Source organism: Sinocyclocheilus grahami, unplaced genomic scaffold, assembly GCF_001515645.1.
Source record: "Sinocyclocheilus grahami isolate Dianchi unplaced genomic scaffold, SAMN03320097.WGS_v1.1 scaffold295.1, whole genome shotgun sequence".
NCBI lineage: Eukaryota > Metazoa > Chordata > Actinopteri > Cypriniformes > Cyprinidae > Sinocyclocheilus > Sinocyclocheilus grahami.
The window spans coordinates 1128545-1150917 of record NW_015505474.1 but is presented as its reverse complement, the minus strand read 5'-3'; the positions used below and the strand labels follow the sequence as shown (position 1 = coordinate 1150917).

Sequence of the window (22373 nt, the reverse complement as noted above, 5' to 3'; positions counted from 1 at the left end):
AATTATATTACAATTATATTGCTACTTTATCAACCATTATTATATTCAAAATATATTTTAAGATTGTAAAACTTTTCTTCCTTCCCAAAGTACATATTTTAATATAATTTGTCATTTTAAGGTTTAAATGAAATACATTTTCAGAATTGTTTGCTTGTATTCTGGATTTGATGCGTTTTGTGGGTCGAAAAGGCTGTAGCGCTACGAAGGACTTTATATTATACAACTGACATACTCAAGATGGTTTAGTGTTGACTTTAGTCTTTAAGGGCCCTATCATACATGCCAGGCGCGATGCAAGTGTTTTCTGCTAGTTTCAGCCTGACGTAATAATCATTTTCACGTCCTGCACCACGTTGTTTAAATGGCAAATGCATTTGCGCCCATTTGTGCGCCCATGGGCGTGCTGGTCTGAAAACGATGTGTGTTCATGCGCATTGCTGGCGCGTTGCTATTTTGAGGCAACTGAAATAGACTGCGCCTTTGACCAACAAAAACCTGGTCTAAAGTCTCGCGCAATATTTTTCTTTGTTATTTAAAGAGCGCGTTAGTAATATGCACCTATAGGCGGGTGCACAATGCGCGAACACTTTGCTTATTACACGCAACAGCACACAATAATTTTAAAAAAATGACAAATTAAATTCCGCCATGTAAATAGCGAACCCGCCATGGCGTGAGCAACTGGCTCTAAAAGGGAATGGGAGATGAGACTCTGCTTGGTTTATTGCTCGTTATACCCAAAACACACCCATTACTCATCAAGAGAATAGGGACCAACCCTTTTAGACCCTGGGTTAAAATAGGGCCACAAAGCCCTCACCTCTTCAACAAAAAGACTTCCTCTGTGTGTCCTTTTTGCCAGTGTCATTTAGCACTTTGAAGGCCGCTCCACATTATTGCTTGTCATGTTTCTCTCTGCAGCTTGTAATGGCTGTCAAGTACATTAGGTGGCATCGCAGTAACAAATTGTCTTGTAAATAGTTTTTTATTTGATATCGATCCATCCAACATAATAAAACAAAATAGTTTTCATAAATGCTGTCTATTTTTGCTCAGCACCGAATCTCAGTTACCGTCCACCTCTACAAGGGAGCAACTAACCCACTGGCTTTCATTACAGGGAAAGTTTAGTGCATTGCAGGAAGTAAGTAAGCTGAAGTTTGACATAATTTTGCCGTTTGGGACTTTGGAGAAAGTTTTTCACTGAAGTAGTGTTCTTCAAAACATACTGAAGCTTTTCTAGTCACGGAAATATACTTTTAAGTTGAGTGCAAAATTGTCTAGTATAATACAATTAAACTTTTCCAGACCTGTCATGGCTTACAATAAACATATTTAAATTGAGTAATTAGTAATTAATTCAGATTTATTCTGAAAATTCAAACCCATGCAATTCTAACATAGGCAAAATAATTTTTAGGTTTGTTTTGTTTTTACTTTTTTTTTTAAATTATTATAATATTACAGTATTCTAATTTGTTTTTATTAACTAATTATTTTAATTGATTATTTTAATTATATTTATATAATATTGATAATAATAATATTTTTTTATAATTGTAAAATGTATTTAGTCCAGTATCGGACAGAAGTGTGAGGTTTATTATGTTCTTAAAGTCTCAGAAATGATTACAATTATTGCAATTTTGTGATCCTAATTATAATAATGAGTTGAACTATTTGAATATATATATTTTTTTATATTTGTAAATAATTATTAAAGTATTCCACTTAATTATATAAATATTGCATCATTAAATATTATTATAATATTAGTAATTAAAATGTTTGTTTGATTATTTATCATTGTTTATTATTATAATCATCAGTAGTAGTAGCAGTAGTAGTAGTAATAATAAAGTTTTCAAAATTATTTTTAATTATTAAACTGTTCGTTAAATATATTAATTACATATTGAATTAGTATTTCAATCTCAATAACTATTCAATATATTTTATGACAGAGTAAATGTTTTAGTTTATATAATATATATTATAATATTTTAATTTGTTTTACTTATTTGGTTATATCATAATTTGTATTTTAGTTATATATTTTTATACTACTACTACTACTACTACTAATAATAATAATAATAATATAAAAAATGGCTAAATATTGGAAAAAAGTGTGAGGATTATGATGTTCTTAAAGTCTGAAAAAGCTTTAGTTCTCAATGAGGTCTTTTTCTGTCTCTCTGTGTGCTGGAATAGTGTACGGTCTTGGACGATATTGTTATTTTGGAGGATGTATTGGATTTCCCTAGATTCACAACACAATCATGCACTTTACCTCATTGAGAGGATATAATGGAATATTCACATTTACCCAGCATAATAATGTATTGATTTTTAACCCTAAATTCTCTAAATGTCTTTCTGAATGTCCATCAGCGGAGTGGAGCTTCATCTTCAAAAAAATCAATAACTTGCTCACATCTCTTTGGAAGTGGGGCTTTTCCTAAGAGATACTAAGATGAAACGCATCCACTAGTGCACAAGATACAAGGAAGACATTGATACAGTGTATTGACAGCTTGACTGAGATGAAAAGGGGACTAGAACTTTTAATAGAAATGGACATTGGAAAATTAATAGACTGAATGCAGTGGACTGGACTAGAACGCTGGGGTCTTGAGGCAGATTTTTCATTTTATTTTATTTGGAATTGTCACATCTTCAACTTAAAAACTCTTCTTTCATGTGGCAAGATCCAGAAAAAAGCTTAATCACGCACCACTATTAATTACCTGAATCAATCTATAAAGACAAAATAATATAAAATTATTGAATGATCAGTTATAGCCATTACATTTCGTGATAGTAGGCTAATTTAAAATAAATTACATTTGTAATATTATTTTTAAATCATAAAATATATCAATTATATGCTGCGATTTTAATTTTTTTACCTTTTTTTCTTTGGAGTGTTACAAGCTCTTGGTGCATAAAGAAGATCTGTAAAGTTGCAAAGACTAAAGTCTCAAATTAAAAAGAGATATTATAGAAGTATTAATAAAAGTTAAGAGTCAACCACGCCTACCTAAAACGGCTCATTCTAACACGCCCCCACATGTCTACGTCACAATGTGGGAAGATTTGCATAATGCCACCCAAATGTTCACGCAAAGAAAGAAGGCGTAACTTTTATTCTCGCTGTAGTATTGTTGTTGCCGCTGCCGTCATGTCGTGAAGGCGCTGTGTGTTTTGTTGTGAAAGCAAAATTACGTTGTTTGGCCTTCCAAACGAGGACGATATCCGCTTCGTCATGCCTGGAGCTGATCCGTGCTGGTCGCTGAGGAAATACATCAACTTTACACTGTGGATCGCCGGATCGGCTTTCACCGTGGACGAAGTGGAGTCCAGTCCGGGGTCGTCACATGTGGTTGCCGCAAGCCCGCCGGACGCTCCTTTGTCGAATTCGCCTGCCGCGCCGTTCTCAAGCCCCCCTGCCTCTGCTCACTCAAGCCGACCTCCGCTCACTCTAGGCCATGGCTCACTCTAGGCCTCCGCTCACTCAAAGCGGAGTGTGTGATCGCGGTGTGTGACACTGTTTCGTTGTGAAAACCGAAACTACTTCGTTTGACCTTCCAAAAGAGGACACGACTAGAAATCAGTGGTTAAGTTGTATTTACAGCACTGTTCCAGAACAGTTTAACCCAAATATTCAGATGTGTGCAGTGCATGTTATGGAGGACTGTTTCCTGATCCTGATAGAGTAGACTACAATGCCAGCTGTTCTGACTCACAGACTGCAAGTACGTTTTTTATATTTAAAGAATTTGCCAATGACGATTCAAACGCGAGTTTTGAGCAGTGTAGAGTATCACTTGTTGTTTGTCATTTCTCCGATCACAAATGCAGACATGGTTTTATGTTTATGCGGCGCGATGCAACACAACGCAATGCGTAAAAAGACAGTATAAGTCATTATAATGCATTATTATGTCCCCACTGGATGCAACAAATGCCTCGTTTATAATGAGTTTTAATGTTTATGTCTCGTCGCTCCGGCCGGGACAAGGCATCACAATATGGTAAAGGGGCGTAACATTTCCGTCACACGCTTGAGGTATTCGGCCAATCACAACGCACTGGATAGCTGGCCAATCAGAGCACACCTCGCTTTTCAGACCGATGAGCTTTGTAAAAATCGAGGCGTTTCAGAAAGGCGGGGCATAGAGGAGAAACAATAATGTACAGTATGTGGAAAATAATGTGTTTTTTTTTACCTTAAACCGCATAAACACATTTCATTACACCAAATACACAAAATAATGTTCTTTTTAGCAGCATAATATGACTCCTTTAAATATTACATTATTATAAAATAATATTTATAATACCGTAATTATTAAATATTATTAAATGCATTATTAGTAGTAGTAATAGTTGTAATGGTAGTAAATTGAATTAATTAAATAGTTTTGACTTATACTAAAATATAATACAAATAAAATGTAATATCCATCTTTAAGTCACTTCTCTCAAATTACTGAGGTACTTTGTGATAGTTTATTGTAGTTGGTTTGTTTTGAGAAATATATGTAATGTTTTTGTAAACAGGCAGCATGAAGTGGGTGGTTATGATTGTCCCAATTCAGATTTTTTTTTTATTGTTAATAATGAGGTACTTTGTTATGAGCAGTGTTATTTTATTTCCTTCTTCATTGTGTTCTCAGCACAATACCAAATACTCTCATCAGTTGTTCTGGCTTTGAATGGTCGAGCGCTGCTTCCATGTGTTTTGCCGCGTCACGATTAAAGATCCACATTAACGTTGTTTCAGAAGAATGGATTATTGGATTGAGCTCTCATGAAACATTCAGCATGCTGCCACGCTCTGACGCATTGAGCTCTGCTCCTTATTTGTTGGATGTGGCCTCTCACAACGCAGCATGATCCTAGTTATTTATTTTGAGTTATTTACCATGATCTGCCTCATGTTGGCAGCATGTCGGCAAAAGCTAATTAGCCGAGAACGCTGCCTGTAGCTCACTGAAAGCATACAGACTAACACTAATGCATTGAAACAATGAATTCATTCAATATACCTGCTGCGTTTGTTTGTGTTTGTTAATAAATCTTTGAACTAGTGAAATTAAATATATATATATATCTTTTTTTCAATATTCTGACTATTCAGTTAAGTTTACTTATTTTATGCATGTAAAATTTAGTGTAAAAGCATACTCATATTCTCTATTTAGTTTTAATGAGCAAAAATCTTTCTTCCAACTTGAAGGTGATTTGAGCCCTGAGGCTATTTGAGGGAAAAATCTTAATATTCCAGCCTTGTTCTTTCTAAATTAGAATTCTCTTAATGTCATTTTAAGTCGGGGAATTAGCACTCAAACACAGCATTGTGAATGTCAATTAATCATGCATTATGTTCTCATCATCTCTCATGATAGTTGGATTAGTCGTCGCCGACATTCAGATGAGGGGAAATTGCATTTCAGATTTCCTGTACTCAAATCAGCTCGGATTAGTTGATTATTTCAGAGCAAGGAAAATATGATTTACACCATTGTGCCTTTGATTCAGCCTTGTGGGATTCTGTGAAGAAAAAAATGTGTTAAATTTAAGGTAAAAAAAACAATCCTGGCAGGTGCGGTTGCTGGAAAAATTAAACATTTATTGGTAAAATATTAATGTGCAAAACAAACTACAAAAGGTATGCTTTTTTACCAAATCCTTGTTTTTTTTAAATTAAATATTTTAATGAGTGTTTTAAAGTCTGAATATTGTGTAAAAATGACCGTTTTTAAAGTTAAACTTGTTATAGTTTAGTTTATCTAAGAGCTCAGGATCGCTATTTGTTTTACACAAATATTAATGAGGACATTTAGATGAATGCTTTGTTTGTTTGTGTATGCAGATGAAAAGACATGTGGGCCGCATGAATTTCGCTGCAAGGACAACAACTGCATACCGGACCACTGGAGGTGTGACGGGCAGAGCGACTGCAACGACAATTCAGACGAGGAGAACTGCAGTACGTGATTCTGCATTTAATCTCTTATTTAGTTTAACAAACACTTCCTCTGTAGTTGATGCTGTCTGTGAAAGCAACGCTTGTTTTTTTGTTAAGCACAGTTCAAACACACTAAAATCCAGAGGATTTATAGTGTTTGTAGTTTGTTGTTTTTCTAATTGCAGTGATACTGTTTAGTTTCATTGTGCCGTGTTTTGGTTTTAGTTTTATTTTACTTTTAGTCTGCCATGTTTAGTTTAATCTTAGTTTCATTGTGCTGTTTTCTTGTTTAGTTTAGTTTCATCGTGTGGTATTATTTACTTTATTTTTTTATTTTTATTTTGTTCATTTTCATTGTGCTGTGTTTGGTTTAGGTTTTAGTTTCAGTGTGCTGTTTTGTTGTTTAGTTGTTTCATTGTGTTGTTTGGTTTAGGTGGTTTGGATTAGTTTTGTCTAGTTTCATAGTTTTGTTATTTTGTGAAGTGTCATTGTGCTGTGTTTAGTTTGGTTTAGTTTCATTGTGCTGTGTTGTTTAGTGTCACTCTGTTGTAGTTTAGTTTAACTGTGCTGTGTTGTTTAGTTAGTTTGGTTGGTTTAGTTTTGTTTAGTTTCATTGTGCTTTGATGTTTAGTTTAGTTTGGATTAGTTTGTCTAGTTTCATTGTTGTTTGGTTTATTTGTAAAGTTTCGTTGTGGTGTTTTTTTTGTTTTGTTTAGATTCATTGTGGTGTATTGTTTAGTTTAGTTAGTCTGGTTTTAGTTTTGTTTAATGTTATTTTCCTGTGTAATTTAGTTTACTTGTACTTTGTTGTTTAGTTTAGTTATTTTGGATTAGTTTTGTATAGTTTCATTGTGTTGTTTAGTTCAGTTTCATTGTGCTGTGTTGTTTAGTTTTGTTTAGTTTAATTATGGTGCATTGTTTAATTTCATCGTATTGTTATTTAGTTCAGTGTAATTGTGCTGTGTTGTTTTAGTTTAGTTAGTTTTATTTAGTTTGGGTACATTGCGCTGAATTGTTTAGTTTCTTTGTACTTTGCTGTTTAGTGATGTTTTTTTTGCGCCATGTTTTTTTTTGTTTGATTTTGTTATGTTTAGTTTTATTGGGCTGTGTGTGTTTGTTGTTTAGTTTAGTTTCTTTATATTTCATTATTTAGTTTAGTTTCACTGTGCTTTATGTTTGCAGTAGTTTAGTTTAATGCTCTAATCATGCTATAACCTTCTTGTCTTTGACATCTGAGTGCTTTGACATTTAAGTACATGCAGCTTTCATATGTTCCTCTTATCACACTTGGCTCTTAACACAACTAGACATACAGATACAGCAGGGTTTCTAAAAAAAAAAAAAAAAAGAACAAATAGATGTTGGATCATCAAAGAGGGATTTACAAGCTAACACTGATGTGTCTGTGTGTGACACTGAGCCGTCTTTTTCTTCTGAAGAGCACATGGGTCTCAAACCGTGTCCAAATGTGCTTCATCACTGTGTGTGAGTGTGAGACTGTTTTCTCAAATCTCCATATTTATTCCCTATTTTTCCCTTGATGGCTGGGTCATTATATAGGCACAGAACAAGTTCTCCACTAGTCAAAGAGCTCCTAAAGCCCAGTGGATCTCATCACACTTCAGCTGTGTCTTCAGCCTCTAGCTTCACACTTTCAAACGAGAGCAAAATACACAGTGAGAATGATATTGTGTGTGAGACTGCTCTGGAAGTTTATGTGTCGCCCAAGTAGTGATTATATAAATTTCCCTGAAATGCAGACAGGTATTTTTCCTGTCGTCTCGGGATGTTGCTAACTACCGTCCGCTGGAGTGCAGCTCTGTTTTTTTGTCAGCCCTGTGACGTTGATTGACAGTTAGCGGAGAAAGTGTCCCACTGAATGGCAGAATCGATCTCTCACCCTGATCTGCAATTTGGTTTTGATGGCAGCGGCCCTGTTGCTCCTGGCATCGGCTCCCGTGATAAATGGCCATGTATGTTGGTTTTTTTCCTCTGTGCTGTGGCATGAGCCTGGACCATATATTTACTAGATTACAGAGCCACTGCCATCATTTATTCACAGTGTGATCATGATGTAAGTCAGACTTGTGCTGCAGCAGAAAGCAGAGCACAATGGCATCATTTCCACCTCACTGAGACTTCTTTCCTTTATTTTTCCACTTCCTGTTCCACTTTTACTTCCCGTTGCCTTTCTTTCCTGTCTGTTTTCCATTATTTCATTTTACTTTACTTTTCATTTGCCTTGTTTTTCTTTTGTTTTACTTTGCATTTTCCTCCTTCTTTCCATTTCCTTTTCTTCCTTCCCTTCCCATTCCTCTTCCTAGTTTTTATCCTTTTCCCCTTCCCTTTCCCCTGTAGTTTTCCTTTACTTTCCATTTCCTTTGTTTTTTCCTTCCTTTTGTTTTATTTTACCTGTCATTTTCTTCCCTTTCCTCCTCTTTCCTTTTCCTCTTTCTCTTTCCCTTCTATTTTCTCTTCCTTATCTTGCCAGTCACTCTCTCTCCATTCTCTTTCCCTTCGGTTTTTCCATTATTTCCTTTTACTTTACTTACATTTTCCTGAGTTTACCCGAGTTTTTCTCTTTCATTCCCTTACTTTATCCTGCTCTTTCTTTCTTTCTTTCTTTCTTTCTTTCTTTCTTTCTTTCTTTCTTTCTTTCTTTCTTTCTTTCTTTCTTTCTTTCTTTCTTTCTTTCTTTCTTTCTTTCATTTATTAACTTGTTTCTTTATGTTTTCCATTCCATTGCTTTACTCTCTTGCTTCCTGCGTTCTGTTTTATCTGTCATTCCTTTTATCAGTTGTTTGTTTGTTCTGTATGTTTGTTTTTTTCTTTATGTAGTGAGGTCCCTTGTAAGACTGTAAGTTCATTTAAGAAAGTGACATGGCCCCTTTAAGAGCATTTCTCAGTAGGCGGAAATGTGCACGCTAGTAAATTGCCATGTGCTTTATAAGACGGAAAGGAGCGGTGGTTTGGAAGGGTTATAAACTTTATTTCCTGTTGAGACTTAGGTTTCCCATTCGAATAAGGTTGTTTTCTCACACTTCTGTGCGGGAGCCCTCCCAAGTCAATCAAACAATTCCACTGCCGCACCAACTCCTGCACAGGCTTAGGGAGCCCCATCCGTTCATAGCCATCAGGGACCCTCTTCTGATGCCAAAACTGAAGAAATGTGCCAATAACCAAACCCTGTTTTTGGAGAGTGGCTAGAGGATCAGTAGAATATGTTGGCAATACAAAAATTGCCATTTGCATTACCTCAGTAGGCCTTAAATCAGAATGTAGCTGCAAACTTTCTAGAAGGGGGGTTCCAGGGAAAAGGGACTCCAGCCTGGAAGATTCATCAGTAGAATGGACTTGTCTGGAAAGAGAATCAGCATTCACATTTATCCAACCAGACCGGTAATGGATGGTAAAATCAAAAGTAGCCACTTGGGCTGCCCATCTCTGCTCGGTGGCTCCCAAATTTGCCGTATTCAAATAGCTAAGAGGGTTATTATCTGTATTATCGTACTTATGCCCCAACAGATATTCCTGGAACTTCTCTGTCACGGCCCACTTTAAGGCCAGGAACTCAAGCTTCATTGAACTGTAGTTGGGCATATTCCGTTCTGAAGGGGAAAGAGCTCTGCTAGCATATGCAATGGGTCTTATTCTTCCTCCTTGGTCTTGGGAGAGCACCGCTCTCAGTCCCCTATGACTAACGTCAATCTCTAAAATAAAAGGCAGGGAGAAGTCAGCATATGCCAAGAGTGGCGCTGTGTCCTCTTCTTATACTTTCCACCCAGAGTGGCAACGAGGCGATGCAATGGAGCTGACAATCTAACAAATCCCTCCACGAAGCGCCTGTGATTGCTGGCGAACCCCAGGAAAGACCTCAACTCAGATATTGTGGTAGAACAGCCCCAATTAGACATGGCAGCCACCTTCTCAGGATCCGTAGAGACACCATCTTCAGAGATAACAAAGAAGCAGCACTATTCCAACTTTACTTTAAGCCCCTCCTTCTGCAAACAGGACAACACAGATTCCAAACAGATGAGATGTTGATCGACAGTAGATGAGAACACAATGACATCATCAAGGTATAACAGCAAAGATTGGAAATGCTGTGCCCCAAAAAGACGTTCCATTAGCCTCTGAAATGTACTCGGCACTGCCTTCTTTCTGCTTGACAAGAACTATAGGAGAGGCATAGGGACTGCAGCTCTCACGAATCACCTATGCCTCTAGAAGTTGGTCAATATGGGCTTTAACTGCATCATAGTCTGACGGGGGAATACGTCTATACCTTTGCTGAACAGGTACATCATCAACCAAAGGAATTTCATGAACTATAAGATCAGTGCACCCTCGTGTGCTGAAAATACCGAAGAATATTTGTACAACAAATCCCTCACTTTTCGCTGCTCTGACTCAGACAAGGCCTGCAGATCTACAGCATTCACAGGATCAATTTGGCCTAACTGGGAATTCACAGAGGCCACATTCGAACCAACTGGTTCAACACCTACTTCTGAAATACCTGCAGGTAAACTGACAATTTGTGCCTAATGTAAAATACCTAATGGAAACCTGGTTTGGAGTTTTGTGGCCGTCCTATTAACATTCACTATAGGGATGTAAGCAGTACCCCTAGTAACCTTGACAGCATCTGGGTAAAGAAACACCCCCGGAGGAAGGTGGGTATATCCTATGGAGGGCTCAAAAATACAGTGTTACGTAAAAAAAATACCTGCTGAGCGCAGGTGACGGCAATAAACCTCACTGATTCAGCCGGGACGGAGACAGCACGCCTACCCCTAACTCTTGCCAAACCTCGTGTACGCTCAGCAGACTGAATTTGATAACACAAGTGCAGCGCTTGCTGTAAGGCATCAGGGGCTTGGGTAACTTGGGGAAGATCAAAAAGATCAGAGCCATACTCTCCAAACAGTTCAGAATAGCATTCCCTTATGATGTTCATACCAAAACCCCAAGCACACTAGTAGTGGGCAAGGAAGTTTGGGGGCTCTGCACTAACAAATTAGGAATAACTTTCCCCAATACCTGAACATCAAGCTCCACATATCCAATATAAGGGATGTCTAGGCCATTAGCGGCCTTAAGCTGTAACCATTGACATGCATGGGGACTTTCTGCAAAATTTTGATAAAAAAAATTAAACCATAGACCCAGTATCTAAAAGACACTTTACTGAAACCCCTCCCATAGACACAATAATCGATGGGCATACACCCACCAGATGTGACACTGTTTCTTGACTTACGGGCTTTGGTACACTTGAGCTAATAGTATCCCCTCCTGTTCTGTGGCTCTGCAAAACAGAGGGTGTTAGTTTTCTGTCGGCTGACTAGAAGGTCTGTGGGGGATGAGGCTGATGATAGGGCTGGTGGTGCTGAACCTGGGAAACAATACGCTCATTATCACAAGTACTGGCAAAATGGCCTGGTTGTTGGCATCGCCTATACACTGCTGGGCCATTACGAGAAGATGAATTACGCCTAAAAGGCTGTTGTAAGGACATAAAACGTTCAGAAAATTCATTAAATTGTTGTTGCTGTTACACCATCATCTCTTTTAACTCCACAATCTCTGTCATCTGAGGGGTAGAACATACTCGTGTGTCAGGGACCCTAGAGGTCTGCAGAGCACAGATAGATGGCACTGAATAACTCCTAGTTCTAGCAGTTACTGGCCTACCTTCCTGCTCCCAACGGATCGCTTCAGCCCTTACATCCAGTAAGGTGCAACCTGGTTTAGCCCGAACCACCTGCTTTAAAGTCATAAGAAGATTTTGATCATTAACATGTTCGACGAACTGGTCCCTAAGTAGAATAGCAGAATTAGGCAGTCCATTGGGTGCACACTTAACCACACCTTCCATTAAACTGACTAGGGCATGTGAATACTCTCCCTCTAACTGCTTACTGGAGAAAAACATAAGATTGAGAACAACCATATAATTCATGCAAAATGGACAAAATATTTTCCGGATCTTCCCTTTCTTCCCTGGATCGATACCTTATCTCATTCTTAGCTTCTCCCTCTAAGTGATCATAAATAAAACATGCTTGATCTACTGGCGCTAGATGCCTAGCGTGCATACTTGCACGTACCTCATCAATCCATTCCAAAACATCAATCCCCATGTTCCTACGGAATAATGGACATTTTCTTTCTCTTGGCTCGGGAACTGTAGGAGTGACAGATCTATTAACCAGAACAGAATTAACCCCAGAAGCCCCCACTCAGGGTGTCGCTACCTCAGTCTGTTCTTGCATGAGTCTCTCATTGTACGCCCTCAGTTGTACAACCATGTCTCGCAGTTCCTGTAGTTCCGTGTCCATCTTGGTGGGAAATAAAATTTCTCCCCCGACCCTCACCGGTAGAAGAGTTGACGTGCATTACCCGAGGGAAGATCTCGTCCAGGGACTAGCTGGCCAACTGCTGTCTTTCTCTCCCCTAAGGAAAATAACATACACAAAAAAAAACCCAACAAAAGAAAAATAAAACCTAGAGAAAGACGTCTCTATGTCACAAACCCTGCCAACTACGCCAGTTTGTAGCGTGAGGGCAACATAAGGTCTATGGGCAATTACTAAGCCCAGTCAACCATAGCCTGACTACGTCACCCTGAATCTTGTTTTCTTCAGGGAATGTTAGGTTAAGTTATAAGCACAGATCCGTGTGGACCAACCCAATAAACGGAATAGAGACGACTTTCTCAACTATAACAAAGCTTACAATTTATTGACAATCACATAATCACTTGTAAAACTTCATTCCTTATTTGATTAAAACACAATAAGGTACACTCTTAAAAGAGGGAACACCAACAACCAAAAACAAAACAATAATGAAAAACAAAAGAAAGAAACAAAAGAAACATAAGCGGGTACTCGAGGAAGACTGACCGGCCACCGGTGTGAGCCCACGCTATTGACCCGGTAAAAATCACTCATAAAACGTGCCTGTAAAAAAAAAGAAAGTACCAGCACTCACAGACACTCACACACACAATCAAAAAGAAAAAAAAGAAAATATCCTCCACACACAGTGAACATGCAGTATAATCAGAGGGTATCCACCAAAGAGACCACACCCAAGATCCAACCAGCACCCCTGAGTGTTCCGCTAAAATAACAAAAAAGAGAATAAAATTAGTTGGGTTCCACAAAAATTGAAATGTTCAGAAAACTGACCATTAATAGGCAATGCAGCCCATTTATAAACACCATAACAATAACAAATTCCACTTGGCGCACACAATATGGAATAACAGATTAATCCACAGAAGACAACAGCCAGTGAATAGAAAAGAAAAGATTACATAACCCAAAAAAATACAACTTGGGGGAAGAAAGACAGCAGTGGCAACTAAACGGCAAATCCGATGCTTCTAAATTAAATGGCACCACAGCACCATTTCCAATGGTCACCAACCATGCATCCACCAGCCCCACAATCGACAGGAAGATCTAATCAGCCTCGTACTTAATATGCCGCACCCGCACAGAAGTGGGGGGAAAACAGCCTTATTCGAATGGGAAACCTAAGTCTCAATAGGGAATAAAGTTTATAACCCTTCCAAACCACCGCTCCTTTCCGTCTTATAAAGCACATGGCAATTTACTAGCGTGCACACTTCCGCCTACTAAGAAACGCTCTTAAAGGGGCCATGTCACGTTCTTAAATTAATTTACGGTCTTACAAGGGACCTCACTACATCTTTAGTTAAATCAATTGTTAGTTCTTTGATTTTCTGTCTTTTGTTGGTTGGTTCTTTCTGTGTTTTAACATCTGTTTCTTTCATTCGTCTGGCAGTTCATTCACTCGTTTTGTCTGTCTGTCTTGTGCTTGTGCAGTTTGTTGTTGTGTTTTAGTCTTTTGTTCGTTTGTCAATTCTGTCCTTCCTCCTGATCCTCCCGTTCTTCGTCTTTCTCCTTCCCTTTCCCTTTTATTTCCTATCCTGTCCTTCTTTTCCACTTCCCTTCCTTTGTCCTTCCTTTCCCTTGAAGTTGTGCTCAAACCTAACTTTTGAGGGTACTCAACTTACTCAAAACAAATCAGTGCCAGTTGGCTCAGCATTATTTACTAAAGATCAACAGAGTCTTGTTGAAGGTTTCTCCAGCTGTCACGTCAGACTTGTAGATTTTATGAGCTGTTAGTTTGTGTGGAGTTGAATTTCACATTCAGTTTATGCTCCTCTCAGTCTCCCTACCTCCTTTTTCCTCTCTCTCTCATTCTTTTGCTATCAATCTCTCCATCTCTTTCAATTAAAAGCGAGCTCACAGATCCCTCACAGCAGACACTAATACAAACACGTTATGTATTCAGTATCAATGTGCAGCGTTTCCCTAGAGCCCGTTTTTAAACATCTTAACAAACACAGGCAACTGAAAAGCATTTGTTAGACTCGAGCTTACATTTCAATTAGCAGAAAGTGTCTTTTTGTGGACAAAATAATCTATTTTTGCATGATTTTGCTCTGATAAGAGAGAAAATATGACTCGTATATGGTCACCTATTAATCTAGAGATGAATTCCCACTCTGAAATGTGTGTGCGTCCTGCTGTAATATCCTGGTGTAATTGTTCACTTGCTGAGTGGGAGGGAAACCAGACAGAGGTTCGATTTCTTTTCCTCTGTTGGATTCACCTTGGGAGCCTCACACAGAAACATCACTAGGAGGATAGAAAGGCTCTCATCGGGTCGTGATGTCAGGGCAGATAATCAGTGGAGCGCTGGAGCTGGATGCAGAGAGACTGATAATAGAGTGAGAGGCACAGCAGCGCTCAGTTATTGTGATCAAGGAGATCTGTGCTCCCTCTGTTCATTCTTTCTTTCTAACTGTTTCTTTGTATCTTTCTTACTTTTAAAATCTCCGTTTGTTCATTTTGTCTGTATCTTCCATCATTTTATCTTTCATTTGTTTGCTTGTTTCTTTCGTTTTTGTATCTTTCATTTGTTCATTCTGTCTGTATTATCCTTTCTTAATTTTTCATTTGTTTGTTCGTTTAGTTTTGTGTATTTTTGTCTGTTCATTCATTCTGTCTTTCTTTCATTTGTTTCTTTTTATCTTTGTTCATTCTACCAGTATCTTTTGTTCTTTCATTAGTTTGTTTCTTTCTTTTTTGTATCTTTCGTTTGTTTATGCTGTCTGGATTTTTCTTTCTTTAATCTTTCATTTATTTATTTATTTATTTATTTTTCTTAGTTATGTGTATTTTTTTTGCTCGTTTATTCTGTCTGTTTTGTATTCTTTTATTTGTTTGTTTCTTATTGTTTGTTTGTTCATTTCTTTCATCTTTTGATCTCTCCTTTAAGTCAGTCCGTCTTTCATTTGTTTTCTCATTCACTTTTATTTTCCAGATTTTTGTTTAATATGTTTGCCTATTTGTTTATTCTGTTTTTTTCTTCTTTTCGTCACTCGTTCTTTCTTTAATTCTGTTTTTTGCTCATTTTATTTGTCTGTCCGTATTTCTTTCCTTTGTTTGTTTTTTTATTTACTTGTTTGTCTTTTTTTTTATTTGTCTTTTGTTCTTTAATCTTTCAGTTGTTTGTTTGTTTTTCATTTTTTGTTTTTCTCTCTTTTTGTTTGCTTGCTCATTTATTGCTCTGTTTTTCTGTAATTTATTTGTTCGCTTGTTTTGCTTGTTCCTTTTGTTTGTTTCTGGATTCAGATTTTCTATTATTTCATACTCACTTTTTTCTGTTTTTTGTTCTTTCTGTCTGTCTGTCTTTATTTTGTTTGTTTGCATTTATTCACATGTTTGTCTTTTTTTCTTTCTTTTTTTTTAAATATATCTTTATTTTCTGTCTGTTCGTTTGCCATTTTGGTCTTTTTTTTATTTACTTGCTCTCATTTTCTCATTTTCACATTTTCTCCATTGCATTTCTTAGGCTTGCTGGCAGATCTTACTCACGAAATTTGGATGTGTTTTTCTGTTCATAACCATACAAAAAAAGCCATTTGTTTGTTTTACTGCTGCCAAAAGTGTATTCTGCTTTCACAGTCCTTGCTTTCAGTAGTAAAAGCCCAAATTCTGAATCCATCCATGTATCTCTCTCTCTTCTCTTTTCAGAGCCAGTAACATGCAACTCAAAAAATTTCATTTGTGCCAACGGAGAGTGCATCTCCTCACGCTTCCGTTGCGACGGCGACTTCGACTGCACTGATAACTCAGACGAGGTTTCAAGTAGCACATTTGTCAATCATACCATTGCTAAACATTGTTCATCTGGTTCTGTTAAAGTGCTGATATCCCATCTGTTTTCAGAGAGGCTGTGAGAGCCACTGCTCCGAGGATCAGTTTCAGTGCCTGAATCATCTCTGTATCTCAGTCAAATGGCTCTGTGATGGACAGGAAGACTGCAAAACCGGGGAAGATGAGGCCAACTGCAGCCCTGCCAACACTGCCATGACAGGTTAGCTGCTTTCACAAGCTCTTTAAATAATGCAAACAGATCCAGGACCGATCAAAGCTGTTCCCAGACAGCTAGCTTGGCACTCCTATAATCACATGTCACAGAGCGGACACCTTTTATCCAAAGGGAATCACAGGCCTACAACTTCACAATGATGACTGGAGATCTCTGCACTGCCTCAAACCCTGCGATGCTGCCTTCATTTATAACCGCTAAGCTACTACCGCTTAAATCTAACAGCAAAATGACCCCACATTTGTCATCTTCTGCATTTAAATGTCATCCAAGGAGTTTTGTTCCAGTGAACGGCTTGTTCCTCCCTCAGCGTTAGACTCCTTTGAGTCTAAAACTGCTGCTTAAGAACACTTGATACAAGTATAGTACACCTGCAAACACTCCGGCCCAATGTATGCTTTAAAAGAGGTTGCTATAAAGAAGTATGTATTTTTCTGTGGCAAGTATTTACGTGCACCCAGAACATCTACCTGTAATGCTTTCACTGCATTTCTATAAGGAGGAAAAATATCATCCTCTCATCTCGCTTTTCATCTATTCCTGAAGAACAGATGGCAAATCCACTTACTCAAGATGGATTTTCAATATTCACTTCCTCTGTGGTATCAATAGCAGCTACACTCCTCCCCAGAGCGTTGACGTCAAAATAAAGTCAAGAATTTGAAGTCAATTTAAGTCAGTATGTGTATATATTTATTTAATAAATGAAAAAGGAATCAGAATAAAATTAATTTGTTTAATTTTATATATATTTATTTATTTCTCATTAAAATCGTATGTAATTTTATTTAATAATCATAAAATATTATTTCTAATTAAAATCATTACAATTTATTATCATAATTTTAAATGTTAATGTGGTATTGCACTTTGAGCAGTATGATATATAGTTAAATGTTTTTTTTTTGCAATATCACATTAACATTTAATTTAATATATTGTAATAATATATATGAATTGTTTTCTTATAATACACAAACACAGCCTCCAATATTAACCATATTAGTCATATATTTATATTAAAATATGAAAAAAATTATATATATGCTAAAAATTGTCAAATTTATATTATTATATTGCATAATATATTTATTATTGAACATTCATCTAAAGCTAAAGAACTCAAGAGTACTCAAGGACTCAGAATAATGCATGTTCTGAACCTCAGCTTCATCTGTTACTTTAACCCCAAGAGACTTGAAGTGCTTCTCCTTATTTTTTTTTAAGTCGAGGTCTCCCTCCTGTCTGTCTTGGCCCTCGTCTTGAATATTTCAGTGTTGTGTGCTGTGCACTGGGTGCCTGAGTCCATCCACGCCTGCAAACGACCAGTGAATTATTCTGATCGTAAGACCGCTGGAGATGCATTCAGAAAGCTCTCACACTCCCTTTCCATTTTTTTGCTCCTTCCCTGTAACTCAAGGCTAGTCTGGGGAATTTTACCCTACGATTAATATTAATGTGGCTGAAAACACTTCAGAAAGTGCAGCCAGAAATCTCTCACAACCTCTCGCTGACTGAAACTGCAGCTCAGTTTATTTCAGACTGAGCCGATCTACAGCAGGGAGTCACGTGTGTGTGATACGGATTCTTTCAAGGAACAGAGTGTCCCGGGACATGTAGATTGACTTGTATTATTATAGTATATGAGAGGATTCTTTGACAGAAGAATTCTTGTGAGACTTTAATTTGTCATTTCCTTGTGTCTGTGCAGCTCGGCCTACGTCATGTGCTCAGAATGAGTATGTTTGTGTTGGAGGAGGCTGTGTGTCGGCTGGCCAGCGCTGTGACGGACAAAACGACTGTTCAGACGGCTCTGATGAGGTCAGTTGGGTACATACACAGGGGAAAAAATGTGTTTACTATAGAATTTATATACGTTCAAGTACTTTTAAAGGAACAGTTCACGCGAAAATGAAAAATGTTGCCGTTTACTCACCGTCATTACATTCCAAACACATAAAAAAAATATATAATAATATTATATATATATATATAATTATTATTATTATTAATTTTTTTTGAAGAATTTTTCAACTGTTTTTATCAATATAGCGGAAGTCAATGGGGTCCAAAATGTTCACATTCCAAAAAAAGACCTGTTTTATATTGTGGTTAAAACTGTGTGGATATTATTATTAGTAGTAGTAGTAGTAGCAGTAGTACTGTAGTAGTATTAGTATTACTTTTTTTGAGTGTATACTGTTATAACTAACCTGCTGTTAATATTTAATAAATATATTTAAATAACAAATTGAAAAATAGTACGTGTCATTATTTATAATATTTTTCAAATTATTTTCAGTTAGAGCTAACTTTTCAGTTGGATAATTAATTAATAAATATAATTTATATGATGCAATTAAAATAATTCATATTATTATTATTATCGTTGTTGTTGTTGTTGTTATTATTATAATTATTATTATAATTAATATTATTAAAAACATTACAATGTTTGAAAGTAGTTATAACTAACTTTTCTGTTATGTATTTAATAAATATTATTTATATGATAAAATGTAAAATGTCACCATTTATAATAATAATTTTTATTTTGTTTTTTGTCTAAACAATTATAAATAAACTTTCAGTTAGTTAATTAATGTGAATTATTTTTAATTAATAATAATTGTTTTGATCTTTTTTGGAGTGTACACAGTTACAACTAACCTGAAAAATATTTCATGACATTAATAATAATAATAATATTCGTGAAAATAATAATAATACATTAAAATAATAAAATTTATAGTAAAAATTCACATTTTTATCATTTATTCACCCTCATTACTCACCCAAACTCAAATGACTTTGTTCAGCCCAATAAGATATTTTGTAGAGTTTTTCGCCTGTTTTCATCAATACAGCAGAAGTGAATGCCTAAAACTTTCAAGCTCCAAAAAGGAGCTAAAAGTAATTAGGTCCTTTTTAAATAGTGTGAAATTATTCAGGGTGATGACAGGATGCTCATTTTTGGGTGAACTGTCCCCGTTTAATTCTGATGCAGCGTTTTACAGTATAGCGCCGTTGTCTCTTGATAACAGCAGGTGGGTTCCTCAAGACTGCGCTCTGTTTTCTCGAGGGACTTTGCTTTAATTAAACCCTCACTCATAATGCAGTGTCAACAGTTCAAACGAGTTTGCCTGTCCTAATAAGGCCCATTAAAACAGACCTCTTTTTCAAGGGCCCCTGGAGAGCCAAGGCCGCATTTCTTCCATTATATATAAAAAAGCAATTTCAGCTGTAGGAAAAGGTCAAAGGTCACTGCTAACGAGGACATACCTCTTTATTCAACCAATCATTCAGTTGCGTTTTTGAAATCAAATCGTACCATGTGTGTGTGAGAGCAGGTGGACTGTATCCGGGAGTGTAAGGAGGATGAGTTCCTGTGTCGTAATCGGGCACACTGTGTTCCCGCTCGCTGGAGGTGCGACCGAGTCTTTGACTGCCTGGATCAGAGTGACGAGGACAGCTGTGACCAGGGTAACGCTCCAAAATCTGTTACTGGGCGATGAATTTTTACTTCCCAGCATGCTTTGCATGGGATCAAGAAAGTAAATGTTGAAATTAAGTTCTATTTTATGCATTTTTAAGTGAAGGGAAAGATTTGTTAGTGTTTAACGTTCAGTAAGTTATATTTAACATGCTTTTAGCTAGAAGTTAACCGGGATGTGTTCACTTGAGCTACGTTGTTTGTTTCAAACATAAATTGTGTGGAAGATGATGGTTATGATGATGATCATTAATCGTTGTTGTTATTATTTATTAATTAATAATAATAATAATAATATATTTTAGTGTACACTGCTATGCCTAATTTTTCAATAAATATAATCTATGTAAAATCAATAATATTATCTATAATGCAATTGATAATAAAATCATTATTTATAACAACAACAATAATAAAAATGTTTATGTACAAATATATGTACACGCATAATTTATTGTGTGCAGTTATAACTAAACTTTCAGCTAATTAATTATTTAACAAATATTTTATTATTATAAAAAATGTATGGAATCATTTTTCAAATTATATTTGAGCGTACATGGGTACAACTAACCTTTCAGTTACTTAAACATAAGTCAAAATAAATATAAAAAATCATATATATATATATATATATATATATATATATATATATATATATATATATATATATATATATATATATATATATATAATGTATATAATAAATATAATGTAAATAATATAGTTATTTATGTATTGTTTTCCATACTTTGAGCATTAATTTATAATTAACCTTTCAGTTACGTATAATAATAATAATATTAATAATAATTAGTAGTAGTAGTGGTGGCATATTTGTTGATTATTATTATTTTTGTTGTTGTTGTTATGGATGTGTACATATTTATAACTTTTTCTATACCAAAATAATACAATAATTTACTCATAGTACAAATAGTGCTCTGAAAACCCTAAAGTCATTAGCATTTACTAAACTAATAAAATTAAATAAAGTATTTGAAATGAAATGTTTCCTGCATGTTATCTTTACTACAGACCTGAATATGGTTGTTTAAGCATTCTGTGTTTGCTAGTACCAAATATTACATAAATAGTATGTTAACTAAATGTAACTGTTACATCAGCCGGAAAACCCTAATTCTGTGGCGTACGAGCCAGAGTGACAAACAGGCTGTCGTATTTATGCCAGTGCCTTTAAATTTCAGTTTCAAACCATGACAGATTTGAGGGATTTTCACAAACATGAACATCACAAGAATACATTACGGCGGATCAGCCGAGCCGTGTGCGGCACAGCGCGGAAAAAATCCCCAGCCTCACGAGAGAAGTAATTTCCCCAATATTTGTGAAAATTGGCGAGGATGAAAGGTTCTATGTTGCCACTTGATATCTGACAAGCGAGTACATGAAAGGCCTAATTTCAGTGTTTTGAAAAATTGCGGTGGTTGATATTGTTGTGAAGACAACACCAGCCATCCTACACCTGCGGCTCTTTAGAAGTGTTTGCATCACTGTTTCTAAACACCTTATGTATTTATTTGTAATTTTATAACTCTTGAAGTTATTGTGGTTATATGAAATGTCATAAGATGTCTCTTCAGAGTTGTGTTCCTTTCAGACGGCCCTGAGTCAGTGGATGAGTATGACTGGAATTATTTTTGGACTTCCTGGTGTTTTTCCAGAATTGGACGCCTTTGATCTTTGTCGAGTTACTCAGTCTCGACGGTGATGCCGTTTCAGTTTTATCGCTCGAGTAGATCTGGAAAGTTGCAATAAATAATGGATTTAAATAAATATATGAATTTAAATTAAATAGTACACATTGTGTTCAAAACAAGCTTAGTTAACCAGATTTTTATAATTTCGAAAGATAATGCGAGCGGTCAAATTTGGAATATTAATGCAAAGGTGTTTGTCCTGGTTGCCAGGGTGATTCTATGCAGTTGCTAAGAGTGTTTTTTTTTTTGGTTACATTTTATTATCCTGAGGTTCAGGGACGCGGGAAGTAGTTTTCACATGGTTGCAAATGCAACGCCAGGTAATATAAATATTTATTATTTTTCTTTTTTATATTTGTTATTATGTAATATTTATTATATAATTATATATTTATTGTTTGTTTGTTTGTGTGGTTCGTTTGGTTTAGTTTTTCAGCTGTTCATTTTTTGTGTATGTCTTTTGGTTCATTTTTCAGTTTGGTTTTGGTTTGTTTTTATTTTGTCTGGTTTAACATTTTAGTTTTCTTTATGTTTGGCACATTTTTATGTGTTGTTTTTAACTTAATATTTGTTTTGCTTTGGTTATTTATTTATTTAAATTCCACATACAACTCTTTTTTTCTACTGACGTCACATAAAAATCTATTTACTCATTCAGTCATTAATTCATTAAATAAATAAATACATACATGCATATATCACACACACACACACACACACACACACACACATATAT

The 22373-nt window shown here is 36.1% G+C and overlaps 1 protein-coding gene across 1 annotated transcript in view; it reads left to right on the top strand.

The window, feature by feature from the left end:
- Positions 1 to 22373, top strand: part of lrp1ba (low density lipoprotein receptor-related protein 1Ba) — a 286420-nt gene that overhangs the window by 204408 nt on the left and 59639 nt on the right. Inside the window, exons 61-65 of the mRNA XM_016292960.1 lie at positions 5885 to 6001; positions 16066 to 16172; positions 16261 to 16408; positions 18135 to 18244; positions 19774 to 19906. Coding sequence (XP_016148446.1) covers positions 5885 to 6001; positions 16066 to 16172; positions 16261 to 16408; positions 18135 to 18244; positions 19774 to 19906 — 615 coding nt within the window. The remainder of the gene's footprint in view (positions 1 to 5884; positions 6002 to 16065; positions 16173 to 16260; positions 16409 to 18134; positions 18245 to 19773; positions 19907 to 22373) is intronic.